The 18,205-nt window shown below is 38.3% G+C and overlaps 1 protein-coding gene across 3 annotated transcripts; it reads right to left on the reverse strand.

Annotated features, from left to right (window-relative positions):
• Nucleotides 1–6,660: 6,660 nt before the first annotated feature.
• LOC126946042 (protein BEX2) lies at nucleotides 6,661–8,355 on the reverse strand. Of its 3 annotated transcripts, none has more exons than XM_050776033.1 (3): nucleotides 8,186–8,355; nucleotides 7,667–7,745; nucleotides 6,661–7,292 (listed from the first exon to the last, which is right to left on the reverse strand). In XM_050776033.1, the coding sequence occupies exon 3, from the start codon at nucleotides 7,285–7,287 to the stop codon at nucleotides 6,901–6,903; it is 387 nt and encodes a 128-aa protein (XP_050631990.1). In that variant the 5' UTR covers nucleotides 7,288–7,292; nucleotides 7,667–7,745; nucleotides 8,186–8,355; the 3' UTR covers nucleotides 6,661–6,900. The 3 variants fall into 3 exon arrangements, with proteins under 3 accessions (XP_050631990.1, XP_050631989.1, XP_050631988.1); XM_050776032.1 differs by lacking the exon at nucleotides 8,186–8,355 and adding an exon at nucleotides 7,898–8,125; XM_050776031.1 differs by lacking the exon at nucleotides 8,186–8,355 and adding an exon at nucleotides 7,895–8,125.
• Between the last annotated feature and the right edge of the window lie 9,850 nt (nucleotides 8,356–18,205).

Consider the following 18,205-nt stretch of genomic DNA (forward strand, 5'->3'; position numbering starts at 1 on the left):
GCCCAGTAGTTCAAGGTTACAGTGAGCTATGATTGCATCGCTAGCACTCCAGCCTGGGCAACACAGTGAGACTCTGTTACTATTTAAAAAAAAATCAACTGGCATATATGTGTGGGTCTATTTCTTCACTCACTATCCCATTCCACTGATCAAGTTGTCTATATTTATGCTGATAAATACTGTAGGACTGCAATGCTCTGTGCAAAGTGTTTTGATTACTGTACCTTTATAATAAGTCTTACAATAAAATAGTGAAACTCCTCCAAAATGTTTGTCTTTTCAATGTTGTTTTGACTGTTCTTAGTCTTTTAGACTTTTTAATATACACTTTAGAATCAGGTTGTCAATTTTTACAAAAAACTGCTAGGATTTAATTTATGTTTGGTACTTTTCAGTGTGCAGGCCTTGTACATCTTTTGTCAAATTTATCCCAAAGTATTTTATTTTTTTAGTGCTTTGTAAATTATATTTTTAAAAAATTTTAGTCTGGTTATTCACCGTTTGTAGTGTTTTGAATATTTTCCCCCAAAATCCATATACAACCAGAATCTGAGAATGGGACTTCATTTTGAAATAGGATATTTGCAGATGTAATTAATTAAGGGTTGAAATGAGATCATACAGGCCGGGTGTGGTGGCTCACGCCTGTAATTCCAACACTTTGGGAGGCCGAGGCGGGCGGATCACGAGGTCAGGAGATCGAGACCATCTTGGCTAACACAGTGAAACCTTGTCTCTACTAAAAATACAAAAAATTAGCCGGGCGTGGTGGCGGGCACCTCTAGTCCCAGCTACTCGGGAGGCTGAGGCAGGAAAATGGCGTGAGCCTGGGAGGTGGAGCTTGCAGTGAGTCGAGATGGTGCCATTGCACTCCAGCCTGGGTGACAGAGCGAGACTCCTTCTCAAAAAAAAAAAAAAAAGAAAGAAAAGAAAAGAAAAAGAAAAAGAAATGAGATCATACTAGATTAGGGTGAGTCTTAAATTCAGTGAGTATATCCTTATAAGAGAGAGAAAGAATACACAGAGACACAGAGAGGAGAAGCAGAGATGAGAGTCTTTCTGCCACAAAGAAATGCCTGGGGTCACTAGAAGCTGGAAGGGGTAAGGAAGAATTCTTTACAAGAGCCATCAGAGAGAACATGGCCCTGGTGACACCTTGACTTTGGAGTTCTGGCCTACAAAACTGTGAGATAATAAATTTCTAGGTTTTTCTGAAGTCACCAAGTTTGTGGTAATTTGTTGAGGAAGTCTCAGGAAACTTAATACATTGCTAGTATATAGAGGTACAACTAAATTTGTATATTGTGGGTTGTATCCTGCAACTTCTCTAAATTCACATTATTAGCTCTAGTAGCTTTTTGTATACTATTTAGGAGTTTCTTCATAGGCAATTATGTTTTCTATGAATAAAAATTGTTTTACTTCATCCTTTGCAATAGGTAATACTTTTATTTCTTTTTCTTGTCTTACCGCCCTGGCTAGAACTTCTAATACAATGTTGAGTCAATTTTGTGACAGTGTCCATTTTTCCCTTGTTTCCCATCTTGGGGGGAAAGCATTTAGTCTTTATGTACACATCATTATGTATGCTTTTGTAGATGCATTTTATTGGGTTGAGGTATTTTATCTATACCTGGCTACTCAGTATTTTAATCAGTAGTGAATATTGGAATTCTGGCAACTGTTTTTTTTCATTATCCATTGAGATGATCATAACTTTTTTTTACTATGTTAACGTGGTAAATTATCATTTTTTTCTAATATCAACCCTACCTTGATTCCCTAGCATAAAAACTACTTTTGATCATGGTGTATTGTATTTTTTATATATCACTGGATTCAATTTTACTAACATTTTGTTGAGAATTTTTGCATATATGTTCATGAGGGATATTGGCTTATAGTTATATTTCCTTGTAATATAATTATCTGGTTTAGTTGTCTGGACAATTCTAATGTCATGGGGTGACTTGGAAAGTATTTCCTCATCTTCAATTTTCTGGAAGATTTTGCATAGAATTGGTGTTATGTCATCCTTAGATGTTTGACAGAATTGCCAGTAAAGCCATCTCAACCTAGAGGTTTTTATGGAGGGATGATTTTAAGTAAAACTTTCATTATTTAATAATCATAGGGTTTTCTTTTATCCTAATATATGTATTTAGTGCTATAAATTTCCCCCTATGTACTTCTTTTGCCACATTCCGCAAATTATCATATGTTGAGTTTTCACTTTCACTCACTTCAGAGTACCTTCTAATTTCCCTTTTGATTTCTTTTCGGCCATGGGTTACTTAGACATGTGTTATTTTGTGCTAATTTAAATATTTGAGGATTTTGCAGAGATCTTTCTGTTATTGGTTTCTCATTTAACTCCATTGTGCTTAGAAAACATAGGTTTTATTATTTGAATCCTGTTAACATTACTGAGATTAATTTTATTGCTCTGAATATGGACTACCTTGGTAAATGTTCCACGTGCATGTGAAACAAACATATAAACTACTGTTATTGGTGGTAAGTTTTATGCTGTTGTTCAAGTCTTATAGACACTTGCTGAGTTTCCATTTTATCAAATTTTTAGAGAAGGTTTTGAAATCCCTGTAACTGAATTTGTCTATTCCTCCTTGCAGTTCTATGTTTTTGTTTCATGTATTTTGAAGCACTGTAGTACAAGAATGCTTAGAATTGTTATGTCCTCTTGATATATATGCCACTTAAAATTATATAATGACCTCCTTTATTCCTTGTATTATTCTTGGCTCTGAAATTTATTGTATCTGATATCAATACAGTCATTCAAGCATCATTTTGATTTGTAATAAAATTATTCATCTTTTCCATCCTTTTACTTGTAAACAATTTGTATCTTTAAATTCAAAATAAGGTTCCTATAGGCAGCATATATTTGTGAGTTTCTTTTTTTCACATACTTATTATTATTATTATTATACTTTAAGTTCTGGGGTACATGTGCAAAATGTGTAGTTTTGTTACATAGGTATACACGCGCTATGTTGGTTTGCTGCACCCATCAACCTGTCACCTACATTAGGTATTTCTCCTAATGCTATCCCTCCCCAAGCCCTATAAAGACACATGCACACTTATGTTTATTGTGGCACTATTCACAATAGCAAAGACTTGGAACCAATCCAAATGTCCATCAATGATAGACTGGATAAAGAAAATGTGGCACATATACACCATGAAACACTATGCAGCCATAAAAAAGAATGAGTTCATGTCCTTTGCAGGGACATGGATGAAGCTGGAAACCATCATTCTCAGCAAACTATCACAAGAACAGAAAACCAAACACTGCATGTTCTCACTCATAAGTGGGAGTTGAACAAGGAGAACACATGGACACATGGAGGTGAGTTTCTTTTCTATTCAATCTGACCATCTCTGCTTTATGATTGAGGTGTTTAAACCACTTACATTAATGTGATTATTGATATTTGAGTTTAAGTCAAACATCTTGTTACCTTGTTTTCATTTGTCCTGTCCTTTGTTCTCTTTTTTTGAATTTCTTTCAATTATTTTGAGGATTCCATTTTACCTCATATGTTGGCTTATTAGTTATAACTTTACTGGTTGATTTAAGGTTTATAGTAAACACCTGTAATGTATCAGAATCTACAGTCAAGTGATATTAATATATAGAATAAGAACCTTAAAACTGTGTACTTTCATTTTTCTTCTTCTGGTCTTTGTGTTATTATTTCCCCCCTCTTCTGGCTTTTGTGCTAAAACATACATTTTAATTCTAATATCCAGTAAGTCAGAGACAATCATAAGGCTCATGTTACTTATTTACCCTCTCTCAGATAACTTTGCCCTCCACTCTCTGATAGATGATGAGTGACTGAAAAGTGTTGTTTCATATATTCTGTCCAAGTTTTAGTTGTTTCAGTTAGGGAGGTAAATCCAGTCCCTGTTACTCCATTTTCATTGAAAGCATAAATGTGGATTAGTGTTTTAAATGATGGTTAATCATGAAGGCTTTATTTTACTTCTAACCAAAGTGCGCTTCCTATGCTATCTAGAATTCCTGGAAGAGTCCAGTGTCTGTGTCCCTTCTTGCCCTATCCTGGACTAGAATGTTCAAACTGCAGCACTTCCTTTGGTCATACAATAGTCTTTAAGTTTACTTTCTACATTTCCTTCAACGGACTTGAAATTTTTAAGGAAAGAAAACAGTAACTGTTTTATTAGAAAGTTATGAGATATTATCCACATTATCTCAATTTTGTTAGAAATACGTAAGGATCCAAAAATGTATTGTTACTATTTGCTGAATATCACTAAATCTATATTTCTTTTGTTCAGTTTTTCATTCATTCATTCAACAAGTATTTACTGGATGTACATGATGTGCTAAACCCAAATGGTCTAATCCATATCTACATCTCAAACATCCTTTTCGAACATCCTTTTTCTTTGAGAACCAAGGCACACTCTCTAAGCTCCCTGTCTGCTCTTTGTCAGAATTTGTGGGCTTTTATGGGAAGAATTTACACATTTTGTGAAGAATGGCCACAGTAAAGGAGAAAAGGAGGCTCACCAAATAACGTATAGAAATGATATATAGGCAATGCCTTAGGAACCTTAGACATAGCTGCTCCCCTTGAGGGAATGTTATGCTCTGCTCTCTGTTGCCTTTTGCTCACTTTCTGCTAGTTGCTGGTAGTTGCTTGAGCATTTTATATGGAGCCTGATCACTCACATGCTACTGCCTCAACTGCCCCTTCAGACAGAAACACTCTGTGAAGAGCCAAGAGAAACTGGTTAGCAGAAGACTCTCTTCATAGAGTAGAATCTCAAACTCAACTTTCTCTGAGAAACTGACAGGCAACTTCAATCTGCCTAGACATAGAAGAGATATGCATTTTCTATCATGGATATGATATCAGTTCACACATGAATTTAATTTCTCCTCATGAACACTTTTTTTCTTCCATTGAAGCTGGTGCCAACACTGACAATCAAAAGTAAAAAGTCTGGTAAGACATAAGCCTCTCTGTTTATCAATTTTCCTGACCTTTCAACTCTAGCCTCTCTATAATCTTCTGTCTTGTGTCTTAAGCGCCTGCAGAAGGAGAAAGAGCTTTGAAATTACTTAGGCATCTGATTCATGTCTGGGGTTTGTGATGTTATGTGACATTTTCATCTGCCTATCCACTTTTCCCCTTTGGTTTCGCAAGTTCCATTGCAATGTTATATTCTAGAACAGGAGTGGCAAACTTTTTCTGTTAGGACCAGATAAAAAATATGTAGTCATTGTAAGCTAGCTATACTATCTCTTTCACAACTACTCAACTCTGCCACTGTAGTACAAAAATAGCCATAGATAACATGTAAATGAATAAGCAGGCCATTGTTCCAGTAAAAATTTATGGACACCAAAACTTGAATTTCATAGTTTTGGTGTAATATCCTCAAGTTTTTCAACCTTTAAAAATGTAAACATCATTCTTATAAGCCAAATAATAGGCAGTGGGCCAGATTTGGGTTATTTGCCAACTCCTGTTCTGGAATCCTGACTTTAAGTTTATGAGACTGTCCTCATACATAAAATGTGTGTATTTCATCTAATTAGCACAAATTGACGGGGATTTTATTTTCCTAGTTCTGCTGGGACACTTAACCCCAATTGTCTTCCCATAGACTTCTCATAAAGATCTCATTTGTGTATCCATTGATTCACTAAGTGATTTCCTGATGTCCAACTCCATATAGATAACAAAATTCTGTACATTCATGGATTTCAGGTGAATGTGAGCTGGTATGAGGTGGGACTATCTCAGATTGAAAGTGGGCTGTGCTTCCTCACACATCTTACATACTCTGCTATACTGAGGAGGAGGTTTCCTGGGACAGAATTACCTGTAAGGAAAGAACTAGACAATGTTTTTCCATGAAACAAAGCAGGGAGAGGGGATTTGTTCACTCTTTTGTAGAGTAGAGCAAGGATTCAATCCACTGGAAATTCCAGAGAAATTGGTGGGACTTTCTCACTTTGAGGATTCCTGAACATCTGCAGTGGAAGGAGCCAGTGTAGGGAGCAAAACCTAGAAAACAGAGTAATACCCAGGGGAGATGATGAGAATAGAGCACAGCAGCAGAGGAATGAAAGTACCTACTCCTTAGCCCACTGGACTTGTGAATATAGGGAAGACCTCACCTTGGAGATTTCCTCTAATAACAGAAGGGAATATCTAAAGGGTTGGGTCATGCATGTCAGTAAGAACAAGAACTTGGGAGAAAGCTTACAACCTCATTACCTTTTCTGGTCCATACAATAAGCCTGGGAGGTGATTGTCTTCAACTTACTGATAAATATTATGATCTTCAAAGAGATGTGTCTCTTAAACATTTCTAAAAAGAGATCCCAGAAGCAAGTTAAAATTGAGATTCTGTCACAAGTGTTTATTAAGTGCTCACATTGCTTTTATAAGGTGGTCACATTGCTTTTTATAAGTAATACGTGTTCCATTTTAAAAAATAAGAAATTATGGATAAGCAAGAATAAACTCCCTCTTAATTCTACCACAAAGATAAACACGATTTTCTATATATGTGTATATATGTGTACATATATGACTGTTTATGTTCATATTTAAGATTTAAAGTAAAAAAGAATGCAGAGAATGGTTTTTAAAACTGTTTTATTAACTTCACAATATATAATGAGCATCTTTCCATGCAGTAGGTAAAACTCCCCTGCTGACAGAAACTTATAAACTGGGTCAAAACAACATTCAGTTTGAAGCTGGTAATAGGAGACCCACAAGAAATAGGTAACATCAAAAGGTTTACGACAAAGGTACACCACAAATGTGTAAGTTTAGGAAGCTGGGGTCTCCCTATTAACTTCAGGGAAACCATCAGGATTCAGGGCATAAGGCAAAACTCATCGTGATGGTCATGGTGAGGGGGGTCAGTGCTGACTGCCCGCAGACTATGACTCAACTGTTTTTCCCTCAGCTTTTCCATCAGCTGTCTCACCTCCTCCCCAATCCTTTCCATATTCTCCTCTCTCATCCTTGCCTGTGGCTCTCCAAGCCTATGCATTATGTCCCATCTATACTGCAGGGTGGGCTGCCTAACACGGAACCGCCTACGATTTCCTCTAGGCACACAGTATTCATCAACATTCAAAGGGAGGGCCAAGGGCTCCCCTTTATTAGCAACTTGCTCCTTTTCATCTTTTTCATCATTTTCCTGGTTGACATTTTCCACGTTGAGATTGTTTAACGCTCGTTCCTCTTTGGACTCCATTACTCCTAGGAGACAGAGAGAAAACGGACTCAATTCTTGGTGAACTGATCAGCACCGAGGACAGAGGCCCGACTACCCACCTTTCAAAATTCAGAGCCCTGGATTTCAAAGGCCTTTTTTAAATTTCATTTTTTTTCCCACCAGAGAGGCCCCGTGTACCCTCGGGGTGGGGGGGGGCAGTCCGCGCCCCTCTCTCCCGCAAAGCCCACCATCTTCTCTGCAGATCCATCTCCAGGCCTCTGCAGGCGCCAAAATGGAGGACGAAGAAGGGGTGGGGGTGGGGGATTGCGAAGCGTAGCAGTGAAGGCACCGACTGGGGTCCCAGACTGGGCTTTCGTCATGTTCTGACCCCCGCCCCGCCACCGTCCCTCGCACCGACCTGGGCCTATCCTTGCAGTCTCCTCCTCCTCCCGATTCTCGACGTGAGGTGCGTCGCCTCGACACTTAGCCTCGCAGACCTGCAGACGGCCGGGGTGGGAAGAGTGGAGGCTGCTGCAGCGGAACACTAGCGAGGACCCGCCGCCACCCGGCCCCTTCCCCGCGCCGGGCCCGGGCCCTCCTCGCCGCCCTCTCCCCGCGCCTCAGCCGCCCCGCCCCCCAAGCTGACCACCATTTTCTGCATCAAGAAGGGCGGAGCAGGGATCTCAGAAAAGATTGCGCTGGTGGCGGAGGCAGGTGCTTCAGAAGGGCCGTAGCCTCAGGACCGCAGCCTCAGGACCGCCGGCTCCCGCGGGGCCAGGCACTCCTCCGCTCACTAAAGGCTCGCGGTCCCGCGGCGGGGCCCCAGGGCTGCATCGTGCACCGGCTGCGTCTCAGCGCGGCTCCTCGGGGGTGGGGCATCCGCAGGCCGGGGCCGCTCCCCCACACCAACCCCAGGGACCCCCTCCGTCTCCCTTACCTGCTCCCCCTCCGCTTCCTGCTTTCGGGGCCGCACCTGGCCCGCACGTCCTCAGGGCCACCGGGAACAGGTACCACAGCCGAGAAAGGAGCGAGCGACGGCGGCTCCGACGCCAGAGCGAGGCAAGACTCAGTGTTGGCCGATCACGTGGGGCTGTTGTCATCGCCAGCGGCTCCGCCCCCGTCCCACGCTCCCTCCTGCAGCCTGGAGTCAGGTGGGACTTTCGGGCCCGCCCCCATCCTCACCGTGAGTCCCTTTTAACATCCCCAGCCTGGGCTCTGCCACTCTCCCTTCTCTTGTGTATTCTTGAGACTTCCCTTGCCTGCCCAGGAAGGACGGAAGGCATCTTCTCAGGGAGCTGTTGGCCATTCCCACTTCTCTGGGGACTTGCCTCTCTCTGCCCTTGGCTCCCAGGATTCACCTCCTTCTGCCTGTTAATTAATTTTTGACAAAGATGTCAAAGTAATTCGATATGGAAAGTATAGTCTTTTAAACAAATGGTGCTGAAATAACAGAATTCTTAAAGGAAAAACAGGAGCCTTGCCTTTTATCTATACTATACACAAATTAATTCAAAATGGATCATAAACCTAAACGTAAAAACTCAAATTAGAAAACTTCTAGAATAAAACATAGAGAAAAACTTTATAATCTTTGAGAAAACAATCCCTTAGGACAGAAAAAGAACAGATCACACAAAAAAAATGAGAAATTGGATTTATCAAAATTAAAAACTACCATTTAAACCACATGGTTAAGAAAATGAAGTGAGAAGCTGGGAGTAAATATTCACAATATGTGTATCTGACAGTGGGTTTGAATTCAGAGCATATATAAAGAACTTCGAAAACTCAAGAAGGCAAATAATAGATTTGAATAAACATTTCACAAAACTACATACACAAATTACCAACGAGCTCATGAAAAGATGCTCAACCTCATTAACTATCAGGGAAATGTAAAATAAAGCCAGAATGAAAAACCACTGCACACCCATTATAATTGCTGAACTTAAAATGTCTGACAGTCCCAAGCACTTTTGAAAATAGTAACAATAGAAACTCTCATTGATTGTTGGTGAGGGGTTCAACCACTCCAAGACTTGGTGGCAGTTTCTTAAAAAGTTAAACTTAGGCTTACCATATGTCCTAGAAATTCCACTTTTTGGAATTTTCCCAACAGATTTTAAAACGTATTTTCTCAAAAATATTGGCATAGGAAAGTTCATAGAAATTTCCTTTATGATAGCCCCAAAGTTGATAAAAATCTAAATGCCCAACAAGTGAACTGATAAACAAATTGTGATGTATTCATACATTTTAAAGCTGCTAAGCAATAAAAAAGTGACAAGCTACTGATACAAACAGTAACATAGATGAATCTTAAAAAAATGAAAAAAAAATTGTATCTATAAAGACACCAGCCACAATTGTTTTCTGCATGATTGCATTTATATAAGTTCTAAAACAGGCAAAACTAATCTGTACTGATATAAGTTGAATCAAATCAGTTTTTGCCTGGCTTGAAAGTTGGGGTTTTTCTGATTGCAAAGAGGCATAATGGAACTCTCTCAGCTGAGGAAAACATTCTGTATCTTAATGAGGTAGTGACTCCATTGATAAATACATTTGTTGAAATCATTGAACTATATAGTTAAAAGGTGTGTATCTTATTGTATGTAAATTATAGCCCAATAAGTTTTGCTAAAAATCAAATATCTAGGAATAAATCTAATTAAATACTTTCAAGACCTCTACACTGAAAATTATAAAATAGTTTCAAGAACATTAAAGAATAACTAAGTATAGGTATTACCATGATCATGAATGGAAACACTCAATATTTTAAGGATGCCAGTTATACCCAAATTCATCTATAAATTCAGTGCAATCCATATGGAAATCTCAACAGCTCACTTTCTGTTGATGAGCAGACTTCAACCATGTGTATGAAAATACGAAGAGGTGGGCGGGGTGCAGTGGCTCACGCCTGTAATCCCAGCACTTTGGGAGGCCAAGGCGGGCGGATCACGAGGTCAGGAGATCCAGACCACCCTGGCTAACACGGTGAAATCCCATCTCTACTAAAAATGCGAAAATTAGCCGGGCTCAATGGCAGGCGGCTGTAGTCCCAGTTATTTGGGAGGCTGAGGCAGGAGAATCGCTTGAACCCGGGCGGCAGAGGTTGCAGTGAGCCGAGATTGCGCCACTGCACTCCAGCCTGGGCGACAGAGTGAGACTGTCTCAAAAAAAAAAAAGAAAAAAAAAATACAAAGAGCCAAATATAGCTAAGACAGCCTTTTAGACGAAGAAAGCTCCAAAACGTCCACTACTAGATATCAAAATTTAATACAATTATGAGTATGATATTGTCTCAAAGATTAAAATGTGTCTGTGTTTGTGTGTGTGTGTCTACCTTATATGGACCTGTGAAACATACCTACCTACACAGTTACCTAATTTATGATAAAGGTGACAGTTCAATGAAGTGGAGGAAGCATTTTTCTTTTCAAAAAGTGGTTTTGAAAAGATTAGTTGGATATCCATACGGGGAAAATATGTATATTGATTCCACCTTACATAATACATTAAAAAAAAAAAACTCAGTGGATTGCAGACCCAAATGGGAAAGGTAAAAATGTAATCCTAATGTAAAAAAACACAGGGGATCATCTTCATGACTTTGGAGTAAGCAGTTTTCTTAAACAGGACACAGAAAGCACTAAGCATGAAGGAAAAACATTATAGATTGCACTTTATTCATATATTAAAAAAAAAAAAAAAAACAAAAAACAACTTCTAGGCCTGGTGCGATGGCTCATGCCTGTAATCCCAGCACTTTGGGAGGCTGAGGTGGGCAGATCACCTGAGGTCAAGAGTTCAACACCAGCCTGGCCAACATGGTGAAAGCCTGTCTCTACAAAAATACAAAAAATTAGACAGACATGATGGCAGATGCCTGTAATCCCAGGTACTCGGGAGGCTGAGGCAGGGTAATCGCCTGAACCCAGGAGGTGGAGGTTGCAGTGAGCCGAGATTGTGCCACTGAACCCCAACCTGGGCGACAGAGTGAGACTCTGTCAAAAAAACAAAATTGTTTATCATACAACACCATTAAAAGAATGCGAAAGCAACCTGCAAACTGGGAGAAGATATTTGCAACAAATATATCTAACAAATGACTCGTGTCCATAATGTATTATATAAAGAACTGTTAAAAATAAGTAAGAAAAGGAAAGATAATACAATGGAAAAATGGGAAAATATCTTAAAAAACAACACTTCACAAAACAGAACATTTAATAAAATAAATGTTCAATAATTTTTGAAAAGATGTTCAACTTCATTACTTTTTAAGAGAAATGCAAATTACAGCCAAAATGTGATGTCCCTGAACACCACCCAGACAGTCTAAAATAATAAAGACAGAAAACAAGTATTTTACAAGAATGTGGTACAACTAGAGCTGGTACTACGGATTTGGAAAACTGACAGAATATAGTCAAAATCAGCATATGTATACTCTAAGGCCGAACAATTTCTCTCTAGATGTCCTAATCATGTGTTCATTGGTCCACCAAACAGCACTTACACATATATCTGTAATAGCACTTTAAAAATTGCCAACAATTATCAAATACCCCAATTTTTTTTAATCAGAGAAATGTATAAATTATATGTTTACACGGTGGAATATTATTCAACAATGAAAATGTACAAGTTGCAACTACAAGCAATATAGATAGGTCTCACAAGCATAATGTTAATAAGAAGTCAGAGAGAAAAAAAGAGTATTTAATGTATAACTCCATTTATATGAGTTTAAACACAGGCAAAACTAATCTGTGATGTTAGAATTCTTGGTAGTAGCAGTCTTTAGTAAACACTGGAATGAGGATTTTACAGTGTTGGTAATGTTCTATTTTTCTTTGTTGTTTTGTTTTAAATGCTGGTTCAACGGTTTTACTTTGTGAAACTTCATTGAGCTATAAATTTATAATTTGGGCACATTTACATATGTATTTATACTTTATTGACTAAATGCAAAACAGATATTCTTCTTGTCATAGTAAATTGTTAAATCTAAAACAATTTTCACACTATAGGTGGGAATGTAATTTGGTACATTCTTTATAGAAGGCAATTTGACAGGAATTATTAGAAATTTTAGAAATATTTGTACTATTTGACATAGTTATTTCACTATTTACATTCTATTCTACAAAAAATAAATGTGTGAAAATGTTTATGCATAAAGATATTCATGGTAGTAAAACAAATATAACAGTAAAACAACGGGAAAAACAAAATATGCCAATATTGATTAATTGCCTTAAATAAGTTATTACCTATTCATATCATTGAGTTCCATAAAATGATAAAAATATGCTATAAAGGGATATTTAATGATAAATAAAACTTTTCATTATTTATACTTTAAATAATAAATTAGATTAGAAAAATCATGATCAATGGGGTTCTAATACTTATACATACATATGTATAAACATGGTTTGTAATAGATAAAATATAATCATTCCTTATTTCTGAATATACTTACATAATAGGATTAAAACAATTTCTACATATAAAACCACCAGAAACAAAAATATAAGTAAATACAAACTAGGAAAAATGTGCAGAACATATATCATGAATTCATTTTAACCTCATTTTTCCATGTCAGAAAAAAGTGATGATCAATTTCTATTACTTCTTTCACAAGTGTACTTACGATACAGGATAAGCTACTATAATATAGAGGCCCCAAACATACAATGGTTCAAACCAGAGGATTTCTTCTCTCAAACAAAAGTGTAGTTTTCTCACACAAAATAGTCCAGAGATAAAAAGGGTGTTTGGGGCCGGGCGCGGTGGCTCACGCCTGTAATTCCAGCACTTTGGCAGGCTAAGGTGGGCGGATCACGAGGTCAGGAGATCCAGACGATCCTGGCTAACACGGTGAAATCCCGACTCTACTAAAAACACAAAAAATTAGCCAGGCGTGGTGGTGGGCGCCTGTAGTCCCAGCTACCCTGGAGGCTGAGGCAGGAGAATGGCGTGAACCAGGGAGGCGGAGCTTGCAGTGAGCCGAGATTGCGCCACTGCACTCCAGCCTGGGCGACAGAGCGAGACTGCCTCTCAAAAAAAAAAAAAAAAGAAAGGGAGTTTGGGGCAAGTGGATTTGTCTACTATATGAGGTTAGGTGCCTTCTATTTTGTTGCTGTACCGTCACCTAGACTGTTGATCTTGTATTTCTTCTGAGTTTTAGAATGCAGGAGGGAGGAAAGAGGAAGTAGAAAGCAAACAATTCTCTTCTGAAGAAATGACACAGAAGTTGTACACTACACATCTACTCACATTCTATTGCAAATAATTTGGACAAGTGGACATACTTGGTTTCAAAGGATGCTGGGAAATGTTAGTTTCTAGTTGAGTGATCAAGAGTGTTTCTAGGCGAGGTGGCTCAAGCCTGTAATCCCAGTACTTTGTGAGGCTGAGGTCAGGAGTTTGAGACTAGCCTAGGCAGCATAGCGGGACGTTGTCTCTACAAAAAATTAGCCAGGCGTAGTGGCTCGCGCCTGTAGACCCAGCTACTAGGGCGACTGAGGTGGAAGAATCACCTGAGCCTGGGAGGTCGAGGCTGCAGTGAGCCGTGAGCATGCCACTGCACTCCAGCCTGGGTGACAGAGGGATATCCTCTCTCAAACAGAAACAAAGCCAAGAGCTCTTCTAAAACTTTGTGGAGCAAAGTTCTATTACCTAAAGGAAGGTGGAATACATTATCCCTGGGGACAATTAGTGCTCTTGGCTAAAATGAGTGATGCCATAAGGTTACAATCAGCAACCAAACTTTGGCAAAGTTTATAATATGGAATACATCCACACAAAACTCAATATAGTGTAAAACATAAGGTTTTTCTCTATTTTTATCTAAGAATATCAGTATAGTATAAAGCAGCCCTGGTCAACCATATTCACTATAACTTTGTTGCAGTTAAATTTTATAGTATCATTGATTATGGATATCTAGGAATGGATTTGTGGGCTCAAGGTAGATGTATATTTTTAATGCATTTGTCTAAGTTCTATACAGAAAGATTGAAAAATTCCGATTTCATGACTTGAAAATAAGCAAGAAAGGCCTTACGAGAGTGCAGAACATAGATTTTCTGACTTCATGTCATAAACTGCTTGCAGTGAACCACTTTCAGACAATAGACATCATCCACAGACTTCTAAAGAAGGAGAAAGAGGACTTCAATCCACAAGCAGCATGAAACAGGACAAGGCAACAAATGGTAGGGATGCTGTGCCTGGGTCGCTTCAGACAGATCTCTTTCCTTCTTCCCATCCTAATTCTACACCCTGCCCATCCTCTGAGACTCAGGTCAAAGCACTTTTCCTCCTTGAGGCTTTTTCTATTTGGGGCCAATCTGGCATTGCCTTCCCCTAGAACCTATTGGCCTGACAGTCAACCCTTTAGCCCTTTCTTCATTTGGCCTCATATGAAGGGATATTCACCCCACCCAGAGAAAGTAGATTTCTCACCAGTGTAGACCCTTCCTCTGAGATCCATCCCTTTACAGCCAAAGTACACAGGGCAGTTCTGGGCATCTGGGGAGCCTCCAAAATAACTATTGACTCATCAGTGAACAAAGGGTAGGAGGTTGAATGAAGAAGATGGGAGAAAATATAGGGTCGTATTGAGACAGTCCTCATTCTAAAACTGGATTAATTCCCAGGCTTGGCACTAACCAGCTATGTAATCTTGGATATCTTACTTAAACCTCTCTGAAGGAGAGGGGACGAGAATGGAGGGAGGAACACCAGAGAATGGGTTGCCGTAATAGATCATATGTAAGATGATAAGGGCCTAAACCAGGAGAGTGACAGATTCAGCCATCAGAGTAAAGAAAGATAGGGACTTGTTGCTTAGGGAAGGGGTAAAAATCAAACAAGGCTCTGAGATTTCAAGACAGAGTGACCAGAAAAATTAATATGACAGGTAGGAATAATTTACATTAAGAGCATTTTGGGTTTTACATTACTTTGGGTTTAATATCCTTTCATTCTCTTGCTCAGAGATGACTATGAATTAGCAACAAAGGACTGAAAAGTAAAGTTAGCACCCACACACCTGTAGTTACCAAATTGTATCATCCGGACAAAGGCAAACTCTTTGTTGTTGTCAATGTTTAGAATCCTGTACCTTGATATCTCTATGAGTGTGTCTTTGTCTTAATTAAAAATCTATATATGTACCTATGTATCCATGTATGTATGTATACATATGTATATGTGTGTACATATATAATTTTAAAATTAAGTCTTTAGTGTTTATAGAAACTGCATTGCCAGAAGTGTGAGGGGGGAACTCATTAGCTGGTTGCTGGAGGCTACCACACCGCATTTTCTTAAGCACATTACAATTACAGGCTTTCCTTTGATAGTATTAAACATCAATGGCTGATAAAAACCAAAAAGAGCATTTATTTCTTTGTGAAAGAAAACAATACAGCTTATTAATCCAAAGCAATCATATCCAAGTCTAATAAAACCCCTGAATACGATTGCCAATTTTTAGGAAAGAGGATCAGGTTGGACTACACCATTAGTAGACAGCAAAATCCAGTATTGTGGGAAACTGTACAAGTCAAATAGCTCAGGTTATTCCACAAATAATTTGTAAGGAAAAGCAAGAGAAAGACAGAAAATCTGTAGATTAATACTTTAAATAACCATAAAAAATTCAAAATGAGCAAAACTAAACTCTATAGTGTCCAGCTATGCAGTAAACACTTGGGAGATAAAACCACAAAGAAACCAAAGAAAGTGATGACTATAAACGTCAAAATAGTAGTTACTTTTGCGGAAAAGGGAAGGGGTACATGGAAGGGCTTCTGAGGTGGCTGGGAAAATTTCATCTTTTTATCTGAGTGATGGTAACAAGAGTGTTCACCTTATACTATTTCACTAACCTACACACTTTTTAACGCAATTACTTCCTTATTTTTTATTTTTTAATTTTGTGGGTACATAGTAGGTGTATATATTTATGAGTTATATGAGATATTTCGATGAAGGCATGCAAAATGAAATAATCACATCAGGGAAAACAGGGTATCCATCACCTCATTCATTTATCCTTTGTGTTTCAAACAACCCAATTATATTCTTTTAATTATTTTAAAATGAACAATCAAATCATTTTTTACTGTAGTTTTATTCTTTCTATTTTTCTGTACCCTTTAACTATCCCCCTTTCCCACCCCCAACCCCTGAATACCCTTCCCAGCCTCTGGCAATCATCCTTCTATTCTCTGTCTCCATGAGTTCAATTGTTTTAATTTTTAGCTCCCACAAAAGAGAGAGAACATGCAATATTTGACTTTCTGTGCTTGGCTTGTTTCACTTAACATCATGACCTCCAGTTCCATCTATGTTGTTGCAAATGAGAGGATTTTATTCTTTTTATGGCTGAATAGTACTCCATTGTGTATACGTACACTTTCTTTATCCACTCATCTGTTGATTGACACTTAGGTTATTTCCAAATCTTGACTATTGGTGAACAGTGCTGCAACAAACATGGGAGTACAGACATCTCTTTGATATACTGATTTCCTTTCTTTTGGGTACATACCCAGCAGAGGAATTGTTGCATGGTATGGTAGCTCAATTTTTAGTTTTTTTGAGGAACCTCCAAAGTGTTCTCCATAGTGGTTGTACTAATTTATATCCCTATCAATGGTGGATGAGGGTTCCCTTTTCTCCACATCCTTGCTGCCATTTGGTATTGCCTGTCTTTTGGATGAAAGCCATTTTAGCTGGGGTGAGATTATACCTCATCGTACTTTGGATTTGCATTTCTCTGATGATCAATGATGTTGAGCACCTTTCAATATACCTGTTCACTATGTGTATGTCTTCTTTTGAGAGGTGTCTATTTAAATCTTTTGCCCATTTTTAAATCAGATTATTAGATTTTTTTCTTTTAGAGTTCTTTGAGCTCCTTATGTAGTCTGATTATTAATCTCTTGTCAGATGGGTAGTTTGCAAATATTTTCTCCCATTCAGCGGGTTGTCTCTTCACTTTGTTCATTGTTTCCTTTGCTGTGCAGAAGCTTTTTAATTTGGTGTGACCCCATTTGTCCATTTTTCCTTTGGCTGTCTGTGCTTGTGAGATATTACTCAAGAAATCTTTGCCCAGACCAATGTACTGGAGGGTTTTCCAGAGGTTTTCACATTAAAGTTTCATAGTTTGTGGTCTTAGATTTAAGTTTTTAATCCATTTTTATTTGTATTTTGTGTATGTTGAGAGATAGGAGTCTAGTTTAATTCTTCTACAGATGGATATCCAGTTTTCCCAGAATCATTTATTGAGCTTTGTCGAAAATGAGTTCACTGTAGGTGTGTGGATTTGTTTCTGGGTTCTCTCTTCTATTTCATTGATCTATGTGTCTGTTTTTATGCCAGTACCATGCTGTTTTGGCTAGTATAGCTCTGTAGTAAAGTTGGAAGTCAGGTAATGTGATTCCTCGTGTTTTGTTCTTTTTGCTTAGGATATGCTTGGCTATTCGGGGTCTTTTGTGGTTCCATATAAATTTTAGGATTGTTATTTCTATTTATGTGAAGAATGTCACTAGAATTTTGGTAAGGATTGCATTGAATGTGTAGATTGCTTTGGGTAATACGGACATTTTAACAATATTGAAGTTTTGGTGTCCTCTTCAGTTTCTTTCATCAGTGTTTTATAGTTTTCATTACAGAGATGTTTTACTCCTTTGGTTAAGTTTATTCCTAGGCATTTTATTTTGTGTGTGGCTCTTGTAAATGGGATTACTTTTCTGTATCTTTTTTCAGATTGTTCCCTGTTGGCATACAGAAGTGCTTTAGATTTTTGTGTGTTGATTTTTTATCCTGCAACTTTACTGAGTTTGTTTATCAGCTCTAATAGGTTTCTTGTGGAGTCTTCATGTTTTTCCAAATATAAGATCATTGGGCTGGCTTTAGCTCA

The sequence above is a fragment of the Macaca thibetana genome, chromosome X (genome assembly GCF_024542745.1).
Source record: "Macaca thibetana thibetana isolate TM-01 chromosome X, ASM2454274v1, whole genome shotgun sequence".
In the NCBI taxonomy this organism is placed as follows: Eukaryota; Metazoa; Chordata; class Mammalia; order Primates; family Cercopithecidae; genus Macaca; species Macaca thibetana.